General features: G+C 36.7%; 1 protein-coding gene across 9 annotated transcripts in view; it reads left to right on the top strand.

Moving 5' to 3' along the window:
* Positions 1 to 17027, top strand: part of naaladl2 (N-acetylated alpha-linked acidic dipeptidase like 2) — a 490790-nt gene that overhangs the window by 192084 nt on the left and 281679 nt on the right. For 4 of the 9 annotated variants that reach the window (XM_085150607.1, XM_085150610.1, XM_085150608.1 and 1 more), the window contains 4 exons: positions 1485 to 1567; positions 9176 to 9352; positions 13961 to 14138; positions 16865 to 17026. In XM_085150607.1, coding sequence (XP_085006733.1) covers positions 1549 to 1567; positions 9176 to 9352; positions 13961 to 14138; positions 16865 to 17026 — 536 coding nt within the window. In that variant the 5' untranslated portion in view covers positions 1485 to 1548. The remainder of the gene's footprint in view (positions 1 to 1484; positions 1568 to 9175; positions 9353 to 13960; positions 14139 to 16864; position 17027) is intronic. The other 5 variants (XM_085150614.1, XM_085150615.1, XM_085150613.1 and 2 more) reach the window with 2 other exon arrangements.

Raw genomic sequence — 17027 nt, 5'->3', positions numbered from 1 at the left:
ACACAGCAAGACTGACTGCAGCATAGCAATATACTCCTGTTTTGTATGCTTTATGCTCTGTAAGTCTACTCGGATGGCATAAATATGTCAGAAAAAAATATTTACACATTTGATTTAGTTATGTGTAAATGACTTTATATCAACTAGACAGGCAATTTTTAAAATACTATTTTTCATGTCTTCTCAAACTGTTCTCTCCCTTCACTGTCATTGTTGTCTATCTTAATGGCGTGCCTATTTTTGACTCAAAATGTTTAAAGCAGTGAGGTAAATAAAAATGCAAATATATTTAAATACATTTGTGGGTATGCTTAAAAAGTCACCATTGCCAAATAGTGTTGCCCTGAGAAGGCAGAAAAAACACAATTCTAAATAGACAAAATGAAGAAAACTTAAAAGGGACAGTCTCTACACAGACCTTTGCACGCACACACAGACAAATGCACACACATTGTTTTATTTATAGTTTATGTCATATCATTTTAATACATTTTTAAGGCAAATAATCTTCCTTTCATCTTACACCATGTCCTCCTATGACAAGTATCAAAAAAGTGTTTTCTTCTTCTCTGCTTGACCATTTTTGTTTTGTTTTAATCATTTCTAAAAGCATTAACTAGACATTTGGTTTAAGAAAATTTCTGTTGCCTAAGGCCAATGCTCTGCAAAAGAGGGTTAATGTTTAATATTGAATTCATTGCTTATTATACTGATGCACTTTGTAGAATTCATGGTCAGATTAAATTATATTAACAGTATTCTCTCCCTTAACCTTGAGTCACATAAGTGTGAAAAATTATATCAGCAATATTATCTGGAGTTTGTAAGGATGTTGCTGTATTTTGCTTTGCAAGCTGTGACATGAGTTTTAACCTTAAAGCTGTACGAAATCCACAATGATATGGATAAATAATAGATGACCCATTAGAATGGGGATATGTTGCAAATTGAGAATATAACTGAATACAACCCTTGTTAGAAGTTTAGAGTGTAACAGGTTTACATTGGGACATTAAAGGCTCTTTTTACTTATGCTTCCAAAGTTAAGGAAAATGCATGGCATGAAGTAAAATGCCATCGTACCACAAAAAAAAAAAAAAGATTGTTATTTTTTTTCTAAATACTGACAGTCCCATATATCTGTTAGCAAATAAGCCTGCATTTGAGCACTCCCACTCATGCAAGGACCTCATTTGCTACCAACCACCACATAATGTGAACAGAGTCTTAATGGAGATGCTTGATTATTCCATTACACTGCTGTTTGCTCTTCTTATTTGTCCCCAGTGGTCTTACCCTTTCTTGCATTAACCTAGAATACTACTGGGACACGCATCAGGGTGGAAATTATTTTATAATTTGTGTGTATTGTACAGTATTCGTGGTGTGAAAGTATACAGTGAATGGCAACTTTGAGGTTTTTTTAATGCATGAGTTATGGGGGAAAAAATGAATAATTTGTGGTCTGTGCTTCTCTGTGGCAGGGAGAAGGAAATCCATGATTGACAGCATACTTCCTGCTCTGTAAGTACGGCAGCTGACAAGGTCATGTCAATTGAAATGATTGGTGAGGAGAAGTGTTTGGGAAAATATTCTTTCTTTCTCTCTCACTCTTTGTCTCTGCCCTGATCACACTAAGTGTATTCAGCTGTGTCTAGAGCAAACTGGCGATGCAGTAATTTATGAATGAGAGGCGAATAGTAGTGAAAGGTAGCAGATACAGCAGATGGCCTGTCAATCTGCTTAGAGCTGAAAGACAAAAGATGAATGACAACTTTGTTCCTCAAGCCTGCATTTGTCCTGCTATATAAATAGTAATCTTACACAAATATCTGTGCAAGGATTTCATATCAGAAGAACAATTTGATGAGGGTCTTTGCCCCAGCGTACCAGTGCTATTGTTCTACACCTCTTCAAAGCAACAGATCTGATTATGGAGCGCTCTCTCTGAAGGTCAAAGAGTAGCTTTTGCATCAGGCGTTTCATTTGCTATGCAAAATTTTTTCTTGGTTTGACTCTGAAATTGATTGCTATTAAAAAGCCTACTTTGAATTGTAATTGCACATAATAGAGCCATTTAAAACTCATTGAACAAACTATGTAATTGTTTTGGGCAGTTTTCTCCCTGACTATGGCTGCTCAACATGTTTTTTTATGTCTTAGTATATTTGCCTAAATATGTTGCTATAAAATCGATCTACTAAGACATCTACTACTTCTACTTCACCAATGTAAATTATATAATATAAACAACACACAATTGAAACTAGCAGTGAAACTAGCACTAGTGAAAATTTTAAATAAATTCCTAAAATATGAAAAGACAAATGATAAAATGAGGGGCTAGATATTATACACAACACTGTAACCAAGGAACTTGTTAATGCTAGTCAGTCACAGCAGCTTTTAAAGTAAGTTAGCCTAGTTTTAAGCAGAACAATAAACCTTGTCTACAGCTAGTAATGTACAGCTAAACATTGCAAACTTGCATCAAATTCACCAGAAGTGATATATCCAGCAAAACGTTCAGAGATTTATTTTAGCACTATTCCATTGAATAGAACTGAGTTTGAGAAGTTTTTCCATTTAAATGCTGATGTGTCATAGCTATTGCACTCAAGTCATTGCTCAGCAAAAAGCATATCTTATGATCCTTTCTAAGTTACATTTTCTTAATGTCAATCTCTAGTTGGATTTTTTTTCTCAAATTTAACTGCAGATCATCCCTGAAATTATTGTTGGTTTCTAAAACTACAATTTAATGTAAAGGTCTGATATAATGACGATTATAAATAAATGATAAATGTATGAAGTTAGTGTCAATAGTTGAATGCTGCACTTTTCCTGTCGGCTTAGAATTTTATATGAACTTTTTACTGCACAAATGCTTTTAATTTGTTAGAGAAATGTAGCTGCTATGCCTACATCCTCTGAAATGTTGTGTCTGTCACCTCAACTAAGATCAAGTCAGAAAAGGCATACAGATGGCAATACACTGGCACTGTCAAATGTTGTTACACTTTGAAATGAAGCCGTGAGCTCAATGAGCAACATTTTGTTTTACTTCTGAAAGCATAACGAGCCTTAAAAATTCTGTGACGTGTTCAGGCAAACCCACGGGCAAAAGTTGTCCCCTCGCTACATCATTTATTGAAAAAGAGAAAAAGTGTGGTGATGTTTTGGTTACAGCTGGGAGACGGCATCTAACTCGAACTGACAAAGAGTGGAGTGGGTGTTGGATGAAGAGCAATAATTATCTTGATTTAGACTTAAAGTGAGATTTTTGTGGATTGCTACTCAGATGTGACACCAACAGTTTGCTGATTGTGTACTTAAAACTCCACCGGAATAATGGTGATGAATCTAATCATGTTTTATTCAACAGCTTTTGATTAATTTTGATAATTGGAAATTAAATTAGAATGTCAGTTTAATTCAAGGGTTACTTTTGATTAACAGGCATATTATGTATTTAAGGAATTATTGGTATTATAGTTGTCAGGATTTCTCATTTTAACTTTCAGGAACTTTAAAGACAGCAGTGGTTAGCATTGCACATTTCTAAGAATAAAATTAACAGAAAAAAAACAATGTGTCTTTGTGTGGATTGGTGAAATCAAGAAGCCTTCAGTAAATCAAAAAAATAATTTTAAGAAAAATACTGGGAGGAGTGAACCAAATTGCCAAATTAATGCTAAATTAAGTGACACCATGTTTAATACAGTTTTGGATTAAGATGTGCAGGAAAAGTTGAAAATCACTCAATAATTGACATGAACAGCAACAATCAATCAACATCAATTTGTGTGTGTGTGTGTGTGTGTGTATACAGTGGGGCAAAAAAGTATTTAGTCAGCCACCGATTGTGCAAGTTCCCCCACTTAAAATGATGACAGAGGTCAGTAATTTGCACCAGAGGTACACTTCAACTGTGAGAGACAGAATGTGAAAAAAAAATCCATGAATTCACATGGTAGGATTTGTAAAGAATTTATTCGTAAATCAGGGTGGAAAATAAGTATTTGGTCAATAACAAAAATACAACTCAATACTTTGTAACATAACCTTTGTTGGCAATAACAGAGGTCAAACGTTTACTATAGGTCTTTACCAGGTTTGCACACACAGTAGCTGGTATTTTGGCCCATTCCTCCATGCAGATCTTCACAAGAGCAGTGATGTTTTGGGGCTGTCGCCGAGCAACACAGACTTTCAACTCCCGCCACAGATTTTCTATGGGGTTGAGGTCTGGAGACTGGCTAGGCCACTCCAGGACTTTCAAATGCTTCTTACGGAGCCACTCCTTTGTTGCCCGGGCGGTGTGTTTTGGATCATTGTCATGTTGGAAGACCCAGCCTCGTTTCATCTTCAAAGTTCTCACTGATGGAAGGAGGTTTTGGCTCAAAATCTCACGATACTTGGCTCCATTCATTCTGTCCTTAACACGGATCAGTCGTCCTGTCCCCTTGGCAGAAAAACAGCCCCATAGCATGATGTTTCCACCCCCATGCTTCACAGTAGGTATGGTGTTCTTGGGATGCAACTCAGTATTCTTCTTCCTCCAAACACGACGAGTTGAGTTTATACCAAAAAGTTCTACTTTGGTTTCATCTGACCACATGACATTCTCCCAATCCTCTGCTGTATCATCCATGTGCTCTCTGGCAAACTTCAGACGGGCCTGGACATGCACTGGCTTCAGCAGCGGAACACGTCTGGCACTGCGGGATTTGATTCCCTGCCGTTGTAGTGTGTTACTGATGGTGAGCTTTGTTACTTTGGTCCCAGCTCTCTGCAGGTCATTCACCAGGTCCCCCCGTGTGGTTCTGGGATCTTTGCTCACCGTTCTCATGATCATTTTGACCCCACGGGATGAGATCTTGCGTGGAGCCCCAGATCGAGGGAGATTATCAGTGGTCTTGTATGTCTTCCATTTTCTGATGATTGCTCCCACAGTTGATTTTTTCACACCAAGCTGCTTGCCTATTGTAGATTCACTCTTCCCAGTCTGGTGCAGGTCTACAATTCTTTTCCTGGTGTCCTTCGAAAGCTCTTTGGTCTTGGCCATGGCGGAGTTTGGAGTCTGACTGGTTGAGGCTGTGGACAGGTGTCTTTTATACAGATGATGAGGTCAAACAGGTGCCATTCATACAGGTAACGAGTGGGGGACAGAAAAGCTTCTTACAGAAGACATTACAGGTCTGTGAGAGCCAGGGATTTTCCTTGTTTGAGGTGACCAAATACTTATTTTCCACCCTGATTTACGAATAAATTCTTTACAAATCCTACCATGTGAATTCATGGATTTTTTTTTCACATTCTGTCTCTCACAGTTGAAGTGTACCTCTGGTGCAAATTACTGACCTCTGTCATCATTTTAAGTGGGGGAACTTGCACAATCGGTGGCTGACTAAATACTTTTTTGCCCCACTGTATATATATATATGTATATATATATATATATATATACTTTTTTTTTTAATCTGTGGATGTCACATGAAAAATCGATACAAAAAATGCAACAAGTTAAATTACATGTACAAAAAAAGATATTATAACTCCTGCAGTGATAGGTATCAAGTGAAAGCCACTGCAGTGTGTGTGAGGGTCAGCAGTTAAATGAACTTTTGTTCCATTTTACTGAGAGGAGCCTTCATCTGCATTGAGCTAGAAGTAATGAAAGTGTGGTAGAGCATTGAAGATTGATGCCAAGGAACTCCCAGACCTCTTTCCTCTGCTTTTTACTCTCTCTTATTCATCTATAAACACTCTGTTCTTTCCTTGCTTCCTGTTTTCAACTATGTTTCTTTGTATCTCTGCCACTGCTTTTGCACCATTTTCACTGTATCCGTCTTCTCTCTTCTCTAAAACTCTTCATGTAATTGTCACACTCACACGTCTCCTCTCTATCTAAATCCCGCTTTGTAATCAGTAAAACAGAAACCAATGCAGTGTCTAAACAGGGACAATTCAGATCTGTAATCGATTCACAGCTCCTCTGAGCTAGAAACGATAAAATCACAGTCATTAGTATAACCAACAATTGTTGTGTTCTTTTGTTAGTTTGGTATTTAGGGTAAGTGCAATAATTGCCTCCGCTAATAAAAAGAAACAATCACAAACAAAGAAAGAAAAAAAAAACACAAAATATACTATGTTCTTTATATGTTTGTTGATTTACTTGTAGTTATTATTGCCATTGTTAATATTGACTGTTATACTATATATATGTAGTCATATGTCTGGTGACGATAAACATAGCAGTCAATCACAGAGGCTTATCTTGTATATATCTGTATATTGCATTGTAAAACTTGAAAAATAAATACAAAAGATTTTATTTGTTGAGATGTTTGTTAAGATGAAGTCAAACGTCATCTGGATTTATCTCTGTGAGTAGCATCTTGGATCCTTAGCATGGCTTTAACTCACACCGGGCACATTTCTGATGTTTGATTTATGATTTTTTCCTTTTTGTTTCCTGACTCCGACTTCATGCCCCTTTTTATTTATTCTCTTCAGCTTGATAAAATTGTGTACAGAAAGAGGTCCAGCATCACTGCTTAGCAACGCTGAGTGGGGAACCCCTTCTGGGACACATCCACACCCAATGTTTGTCTGGAGCAACTCTTGAAAGGGGGTTAAAGTAACCACAATTGTAAGCCCATTCAATTGCTAATAATAATTTTCAAATTTAATGGCCTAGTGTAAGGAATACTTAAGGACAAGTAACATTACAGTATAACAAGGCTTAAGATAAGTACAATTACGCAAAGAATGACTGTAGTAATGAGAAGACTTGTAACTTATTCGTAACCAATTTACTTGCTACTTCAAACCCGCATCACTGACTTTGATGTCAACATGATTTTCTTTTTGTGTCTTTTCGTCTTTCGTTTTTCTTTGAACCAGTTAGCATTGAATAAACTGCCAAGTATGAACTGGTCAATGTACACAGAATAAGGGCCAGTAAGTTTAACAGCCAGTCTGATGCTGTTCTTTATCTCTCTCTCTCTCTCTCTCTCTCTCTCTCTCTCTCTCTCTCTCTCTCTCACATTTTTTTTTTCATCCTACCACAAGCGGTTATTGATTGGGCAGTTCATTTGCCCATTCATGGTGGACTTTGATGGAATAGCTTATAAAAAGCACTGTTAAACTTGATGACATGCTGAGACACTAGCTGGGAGATTTTATAAACCTGATCTTCACTCAGATAACACAGACACATACACAAACAGACACGCAGTCAATGCATGCACGTGATACCAGCCACACTGAGATTTAATGATGCTGTTAAGGAGCTGTATTGAACCCAGAGTTGGTTTTACTGGCCAAAACACAACTAACACGTATACTATCCTACGGTCTCGACAAATTCTGCATGCACAAACACAAACTTGCACACACACACACACACGCACACACACACACACACACACACACACACACACACACACACACACACACACTTACATTTACTTAGATCCACTACTTAACTTGCCTTAACAGCTTGTAACTGGCCTTCTCTCTGTCATTTTAATGTGTATAAATGAATCGCAGCCCCCTGTGGTGCTTTTACTCTTCATAATTGTGTGCTGAGAGGCTCTGGTCAGTCACTTAACCCAAGCAGCTTTTAACCACATTTATCAAATTTTATTCTTTGTCCCACACGAATGTAGCATCCATTACCTTAAGTCAAATGAGGCAGTTTTAATCCGACCCAGGTGGTGGACTTTCATTGCACACTGCCTGGCTTACTTCCAAATAAGTCTCAGTAGACACTGCGTATGTCAACATATGCAATATGCTATCATTGTCTAAAATGGACTGCTCTAAGGATCTACTTGCTTTTTTGGTCATTAAAAGTTGTTGCAACCATTATGTATGTTTTTCCCTTTTTATTTTTACTTTCAGATAATGAGAGGAGATGATGCTTTTAAGGAAGGCTGATCTATTATGCTCTATTTCAGCTGAAGCAAGTGATTTATAGCTCACATTCATAGTGGTATTACAGTTTTTTACAGACGCTAGGACACATTTCTCAATACTTAGGTCACTTTTGCAAAACTCCTCACACAGTGAGCACAACAGAAGTCTATGTGGGCTAAACTGAGGATCAGTTATCATTGTTTTGGCACAAAATGCATTCAATGACTACATCTCTCAAATTTCATGAATTATTTTCTCACTCAAACACAACAACTGCCAAAAATCTTTGTACGTACAGGACATTTTGCATGTACTTACAAACTGTTTTCAAAACTGTTAAACTTATGGTCAAAACAATAACATAATGCAAAACTGAATAAGACAGCAAAATTCAACAGCAATATTTTATTGAAACATATTTTAAATCTAAAAATGCAGTTTAACCAGCCACAGCTGATTCTCATTGTAGATGAACATCTACACAGGTGGTACTCTATTCTTTCCTAGGTGTATTGCCCTAGATGACATAAGATGTGATGTGGATGAGAACCTGTGGCCAAATGGAGAAGACCGAGTAGATTAGCATTACTATTGTATGTGTATCAGTGGATGGTGTATATACAAATTCTTGTATTTTGGGATTACTTAGTGCAAAAAAATAAAAATACATAAACAAATATTAACGAATTCTGCATGATGTCTGATTCATTCCAGTAACATATATTGAAATTATAAACAGAGATGTGTCCTTGTTTTACACAAGAAAACACTGTGTAATGCTACATGTTGTTAGTGTTTTTTAGGTCATTGTTTTGTGGGTGACAAAGTGTGTTTGTCGGCTGTCAACCTTTGCTAGTGTTCTGGAAGAATGAGTTTATTTGAGACCTGAATAAAGTGTTTTGGTAGTTGCAGTGCATTTTGAATGTGAAATGAACTGCTTTGCCAAGCTGAAGGTCAGTTAGGAGAATTGTGTGAAGAGTTTTGCAAAAGTGACCTAAGTATTGAGAAATGTGTCCTAGCGGCTGTAAAAAACTGTAAATATAAGAAAAGGCAAAAGAATGAAAGTCCTGTGATCTCAATAACAAATAACATGGAAACATTTGCACCCAGGGTTATACGAGGATTTTAATGTTTCCTTCATGAAACAATTTATTTTTTTTATAGCATCAGAAACATTTCTTAGTCATTTGAAACTTGTTATTATATAAAATAAAATCAGTTTAAATTATTTGCATGTGTGTTTCAGGTAAGATAATGGCATATAGGAAGGTGTGTGATGCCCAGGGTGGTCCGCTGGTCGGTGAGGTTCTGCACTGCTCTGGAGGTCTAGACCTTGACTGGGATCTGGACAAGGAAGAGCTGCAGGAACCGGGGCCAAGCATGGACCGCATGCAGATGCAACATATAGACTGCCAGAGATCAGGTGAGGTTTGATTTCATTTCATTTGCAATTCCCTATAACACTTTCTGCTTGATAAGATATCTGCTAATGGTTTTAATGTGATTTTAATATAGATTTGCTAAACCCAAATGGACATCAGAAAACAACAGATTTCATAAATACAATGTATAGTAACTCCCTTTTCCCTGTAATTATAAAACCAAGTAGAATAACAATTGATACAGCTACATTGATAGATAATATATTCACAAATAAAATTGACCATGAAATAGTAGGTGGACTTCTTATAACTGATATAAGCGATCATCTTCCTGTTTTTGCAATTTTTCAAAATTATTTTGGGATTAAAACTAAACAAAAGAATCAAATATTTGATATGATACGACTTAGAACAACAGGAGCCATTGCTGCCCTCCAGGTGGACTTAAAGGAACACAATTGGAATGAGGTTTTTGCAAATGAAGATTCAAATAGTGCATATGATGCATTCTTATCAACTGTAATTTCACTATATGAAAAACATTGTCCTTTAATGAAAATCACTAGAAAGCATCACAGATCAAATAAGCCATGGATCACAAAGGGGATAGAAGATGCATGTAAAAAGAAAAATAATCTATATAAGAGATTCATAAAACAGAGGACAAAAGATGCTGAAATAAAGTACAAGTTATATAAAAATAGATTAGTAAATATTATAAGAACAAGTAAGAAAGAATATTACCACAAATTATTGGAGCAAAGTAGAAGTAACACACAAGAAACATGGAGGATATTAAATAGTATAATCAAAAAGGGCTCAAAAAATAAGAATTATCCAGATTATTTTAAAAAAGATAAAGATATTGTGCTTGATAAAACTAAAGACATTGCAAATGAATTTAATGATTTCTTTGTAAATGTTGGCTTTAATTTAGCAAAAGAAATTCCAGAGTCAAGAAATAATAACGACCTAAATAAACATATTACTCAGAATGTGTCCTCCATGTTTATTGGTGCTGTAACTCATAGAGAAATAATTAACATTGTGAAGACATTTAAAAATAAAAAGTCCACTGACTGTTTTGGTATTGACATGATATTAGTTAAAAGTATTATAGAATATATAGTGCAACCTTTCGCATACATTTGTAATCTGTCCTTTCAAACTGGTGTATTTCCCTCACAAATGAAAATAGCAAAAGTTATTCCAATCCATAAAAACGGAGAGAGAAGTCAGTTTACCAATTACAGGCCAATATCACTGCTCCCACAGTTCTCAAAAATTTTAGAAAAGTTATTTGTTAATAGACTTGATAAATATATTGAGAAGCATAATCTCCTAAGTGATAACCAATATGGCTTTAGAGTGAAAAGGTCCACTTCGATGGCAGTGATGGAACTTGTAGAAGGGATATCTAATGCTATAGATAATAAGGAATATACTGTTGGTGTTTTTATAGACTTAAAAAAGGCGTTTGATACGATTGATCATTCTATATTAATGAATAAACTAGAGAGATATGGCATAAGAGGGTTAGCATACAAGTGGATGAAAAGTTACCTGGATGACAGATATCAATATGTCGAATTCAATAATGTAAAATCTAAGCAGTTGAAGGTAACTTGTGGTGTTCCTCAGGGCTCTGTGCTGGGCCCTAAAATATTTATATTATACATAAATGACATATGTAGCATTTCCAAACTGTTAAAATGTGTATTGTTTGCTGATGATACCACTCTGTATTGCTCAGGTAAAAACCTGGAACAGCTTCTGACTACAGCGGAAAAGGAGTTAAATATATTAAAAAACTGGTTTGATGTAAATAAGTTATCATTAAATATAAAGAAAACAAAATTGATTATTTTTGGCACTAGACAAATGAAAAATGTATCTAAAATCAGGGTTAATGGAATTGAAATTGAAAGAGTGTACGAAAATAAATTTCTTGGAGTGATAATTGATGATAAGCTGAGTTGGAAGTCTCATATAAACCATGTGAAAACAAAAATGTCAAAAACCATTGCTATTCTCTATAAAACAAAGCATGTCCTGAACAAAAAATCATTATACACACTCTATTGTACTCTGTTGCTTCCATATATGACTTACTGTCTGGAGATATGGGGTAATGCATATAAAACGAACACTCTTCCTATTTTCAAGTTGCAAAAAAGAGCTATAAGAATTATAAACCAATCAAACTATATAGAACCAACTAACTTTTTGTTTATTAATCTGAATACCCTGAAATTTTATGATTTAGTTGAATATAAAATGGCACAGATAATGTATAAAGCACAAAATAGCTTGCTTTGCCCCAGTACTCAGAAGCTGTTCAAAGTCAGAGAGAGTCAATATGACTTAAGGGGAACAGATTTCTTTAAAAAAAACAAGATAAGAACAAATATAAAGCAGAGATGTGTTTCTGTTAGAGGAGTTAACCTGTGGAATAGTTATGACAGTGATTTAAAAAGGTGTAGTTCATTTTCCTTGTTTAAAAATATGTTTAAAAATAGAGTATTAGAAAAATATATATATCAAGAATGAAAAGAGCAAAAAAACAAAACAAAAACAAAAACAGAAAACCTCTTGATTCTTTTGCTTTGATGTAGTTACTTACTAAGGTGGTGGTGTTTTTTCTTGTTTGTTTGTTTGTTTTGTTTTTGCTTTGTTTGCCTTCTCTCACCCCAACCGGTCGCAGCAGATGGCCGCCCCTCCCTGAGCCTGGTTCTGCCGGAGGTTTCTTCCTGTTAAAAGGGAGTTTTTCCTTCCCACTGTCGCCAAAGTGCTTGCTCATAGGGGGTCATATGATTGTTGGGCTTTTCTCTCTGTATCTATGAAGCGCCTTGAGGCGACATTTGTTGTGATTTGGCGCTATATAAATGAAATTGAATTGAATTTTATTATTTGCTTCGAGCCCTGTGTACAGGAGCTGCATGCTAAAAGATCTTTTGTTAAAAGGGTTGGCGTAATAAGCAAATGCTTCAGCCAATACCTTTTGATTAGCCTTGTCTCATGCTTTCTTGCTTTGTGGTAAATCTTTGTTCTGTCTTCACTGAGATATTTGAATGCTAATCAATAAACATATCAAATCAAAACCTTTTAAGTACCCTAAAGCAAAACTTGAGTTTCTAAGCTTTGAATGTCTCCGTTTAAGTTGTGCCTGAAGTTCAGTATAAGCAAAAGCTCTCTATCCTATGCCTTCTGAAGCAAGTAGGCTAATCAGTTTAACAACTGAAAACCGAATATTGATTATTTTGTCTGTTTTCTCCTAATTACAGTAAAATGTACATGTTAGAAAGTTATAACCCAATACAATCTGCCTGTGGTTAAAAAGACTGAGTTTCAAATTCTTTTCAGTATGATTGGCTTTATTGTTGCCTGAGGTTAATTCCATGATGATGGGCTAATATGCTCACAATGGTTATTTATTTGACATTAGTTCAGCATGTTAACATTTACCTCCCTAAACTGAGTTTGATGCAATGTTATGGTTTTGGCAGAGAAAACTAAGTAACTAACTAACAAAAGTATTGAACCCTTTTAATCTCATGACTGATTGATTAATTGATACTTTTATTTTGAACATACATAAAATAGTAATTCATAACTATATACTAGTCTACACACATACAATACACTCATAAAACACTTTTACAATCCAAAACGAGCTACATTTTTACATTGGCCTATAAACCCTGTGATTAAGACCCCACTAAATATATGTGCCTTGTAAAAATGATCTCTTTATATTTGTTTTTTAAACTGAGTTGAGTTTGAAATTATATCCATGTAACGAATACTCTAAGGAGCTTGGAAAGAAAAGTCGCTGGATTTCTTTGAGTTGCTTGAAGACGTTTTCCCTCTCATCCGAGAAGCTTCTTCAGTTCTAAGGTCAAATGGTGGAGAGTCCCAGATTTAAGCCCTGTGGGTGTATCCCCCCATGAGGTACAATGGACCACCTAGTGATCCTCTACCTAATCACATGAGCCAAGGTGTGAAAACGGGTGTAGGTCACAATCAGCCAAAGTTCTGGGTGAGCTCACTGTGAAACCTGGCCCCACCCTATCATGTGATTTCCTGAGGTCAGATGGATGTGAGTGGACGTTAAGGCATCTGGGAAGGGATCTCAGAACTGGATTATAGATGGCAGACAGTTGGTGTCGTAAACCACCGCCTCTGTTCAAAGATGGTCATTCACAGTGGACATAGATGGCTTCTTTCACTCCTCTTTCAAACCATCTGTCTTCTCTGTCCAAAATGTGAACATTGGCATCCTCAAAATAGCGATCTTTGTCCTTTAGATGGGGATGGACAGCCAAGTCTTGTCCTGTGGAGGTGGCTCTTCTATGTTGTGCCATGCGTTTATGAAGTGTAACAAATACCTTCATGAATACTTTCAGCTTGGGTTACTCTCGCCTTGATCAACATAAATGAAGACAAGGCTTCATTAGAATACAATTATACTGCTCTATCACAGAGGGACACATTTTCTATATTCGTGCTGTTTATTGTTTTTAATCTTATGAAGTTATGTAGCGTTGTACTTTTTTTTAACTTCATCTTTACAATTGTTCCACACATGAACTCCTGTGACAGTAATGCTGTAATGTTGACTTTAATTGTGTTCAATGCTATAATTTCAGGGTGTTCAGACCCTGGTCCTGACCCTGACCCTGAACTGATGGAACCCATCCAGCCCTCTGTATCAGTTTCACCACATGGACGATTTGAACGACTTCAAGAAGATCCCAACTACATCTCCCACTTCACCAGGGCTCCTGGACATAAAGGACAAAGACGGCTGCACTGTTTCCTAGTCAAGTAATTCAAGAAGCACTGTACCTGCCCATACTCACCTTTGTAGAATTTCTTTCACTTTAGAACTTAGATCATATTGACAGTTTATGCATTACAATGATGTAGCAGATGATAATGGATAAGATATAGTAGTTTAAATATGGGAACAAATAAGACTGGAAAATAGAACCATGAAACTAACAAAATGGATGCCATTGCGTTTCTTGGTTATTATTCTTGGTTGCTCTATATCCTGCCTTTGACAAAAGTTTGCAATAGCATTATTATAATAGTAGCAATGCAGTTTTGGAGTGAGTTTAATTTTAACCCATGCAGTTAAAATATTATCGTTTAAACTTTGTGGACAAAGAATTCAGGCATTCAGGGCCTTCATTTGCTAGAAGGTAATGAAAACACTGCAAATAACAGCATAATTGGAACCATAATGTAATTACTGATTTTAGTAGAGTAATGCACTGTTACATTACTGCCTTACTGATAAATGTAATGTCATTACATTATTCTTATTGCATCTTTGGTATCCGTTACACCCAACACTGATGACATTTATCTGTTTTTATTATATGACTCTTGCCATTCGTGTCTGTACCAATGAATATTTCTTCCCTGCATATAAATAGAATTGAAAGTGGAACTAAAAAAGTCCTTGCCCTTTGTCCTCTCACTGCTGACGCCAAACATCATCTAATCTGAATGTTTCACTGAATTTACTTCTTCCTCTCGCTCCTTCTTCCATGTCTAATTATAACATACTGTATCTATATTACCCTACTCAGTGCCATTAATGTACTATTCAAAGGAGCTTGCAAAGAAAAGCGTCTGGACTTCTTTAAGTTACTTGAAGACGTTTCACCTCTCATCCGAGAGGCTTCTTCAGTTCTAAGGTCAAATGGTGGAGAGTCCCAGATATAACCCTAGTGGGAGTGTCCCCCCACAGAGGGACAAAAGGACCCCCTGATGATCCTCTAATCGCCTGAGCCAAGGTGTGGAACTGGGTGTGGGTCCCAATCAGCCAGAGTTTCGGTTGAGTTCATTGTGAAACCTGGCCCCACCTTATCATGCGAATTCCTGAGGTCAGATGGCCCAGGGTGTGAGTGGGCGTTAAGGCGTCTGGGAAGGGATCTCAAAACTGGATTATAGATGGCAGACAGTTGGTGTCGTAAACCACCGCCTCTGTTCAAAGATGGTCGCTCACAGTGGACATAGATGGCTTCTTTCACTCCTCTTTCAAACCATCTGTCCTCTCTGTCCAAAATGTGAACATTGGCATCCTCGAAAGAGTGTCCTTTATCCTTAAGATGCGAGCTGGTTTTGGCCTTATCCTTGAGCGACCATCTTTGAACAGAGGCGGTGGTTTACGACACCAACTCTCTGCCATCTATAATCCAGTTTTGAGATCCCTTCCCAGACGCCTTAACGCCCACTCACACCCTGGGCCATCTGACCTCAGGAATTCGCATGATAAGGTGGGGCCAGGTTTCACAATGAACTCAACCGAAACTCTGGCTGATTGGGACCCACACCCAGTTCCACACCTTGGCTCAGGCGATTAGAGGATCATCAGGGGGTCCTTTTGTCCCTCTGTGGGGGGACACTCCCACTAGGGTTATATCTGGGACTCTCCACCATTTGACCTTAGAACTGAAGAAGCCTCTCGGATGAGAGGTGAAACGTCTTCAAGTAACTTAAAGAAGTCCAGACGCTTTTCTTTGCAAGCTCCTTTGACTACGATGACCTGGATGACTGAGAACCTTCACAGACATTAATGTACTATACGAGAAAGTTTGGGAATGGTCCCTGTGTTCTTAGACGTTCTGTAATTGACATCACCTGCTAGAATGCCTTTTGAGGCATTCTAGCTGCCAAATAAGACTGAATTGGATGTACAAATAAACCATTGTTTCAACTCATTTAGGGACTTACAGGGGGGTGTGAGCAATGCACTTTTCTCCAAATTGTGTTTCCAACTTCTTCATCTAATCTTCGATGTCAGAAGCACATATTACCATACACATATATCCAAATGTGTTTTTTAAATCAAGAAGAGAATAAATCTTAGAAAGTGTACTACAACAAGAATTTCAGCAATATAGTTAATATGATTAAAAGCAAGAAGAAGTCTGCGTTATAAAGGACTGACTTGTGTTGCAGGACTGATCGAGTCCGGCATATGCAAAATACAGGCTGTTTAATGTTGTTAAATAGTCAGCACTGAGTTTTAAAATTTGTTTATTAATGAACAAAAAATGATTCTCAGAGTTTAAAAAAATAATCAAGCAAAAAAAAAAAAAAAAATCCACTTATATTGGCATGTATGTAGGTGTAGATCTCAATTTAGTGTATGGATATTCTACAGCAGTTCTTTACCTAGGTCTTAGATAGATTAAGAAGGGTAAACTAATTATCTGGATAATAAATAATATATGAAGCCAAAACCAAATATGCATCAGATAGGCTGTAAACATCAGATAACACCTTAAGCAGCTGCAAGCTTTGGTTGTCTTTAGAAATTAAGGTATTTACATTTTGTAAATATAACAGATTTTTTTCAGTATGACTCAGGGATAAGCTAAGATCAAAAAGATATATACATTCCTAACGAAAGCCAGATGATACTGATTATTTCATTATACAAATATATCTAATACATCTTAGTAGCATCTTTGATTGCTTATATAATAGAATAACTTTAACATTTATATGTGATTGCTCCCTTCTCTTCTTTGTAGATACTTCCTGGCAGGGGTGGCTCTTTTTGTCCTTGGTGCCCTGATTGGTTGGTTTACTCACACATCTACTATCAAATCACCTGTTCTGCCACCCGACAGCTCCGACCTGCTGGAGGAGTTGTTAAAAGGAATTACCGCTGACAAGATAGATGCCCTTCAAAGG

This window comes from Neolamprologus multifasciatus, chromosome 23 (genome assembly GCF_963576455.1).
Source record: "Neolamprologus multifasciatus chromosome 23, fNeoMul1.2, whole genome shotgun sequence".
Taxonomy (NCBI): domain Eukaryota; kingdom Metazoa; phylum Chordata; class Actinopteri; order Cichliformes; family Cichlidae; genus Neolamprologus; species Neolamprologus multifasciatus.
This window is presented reverse-complemented; position numbering and strand designations above follow the sequence as displayed.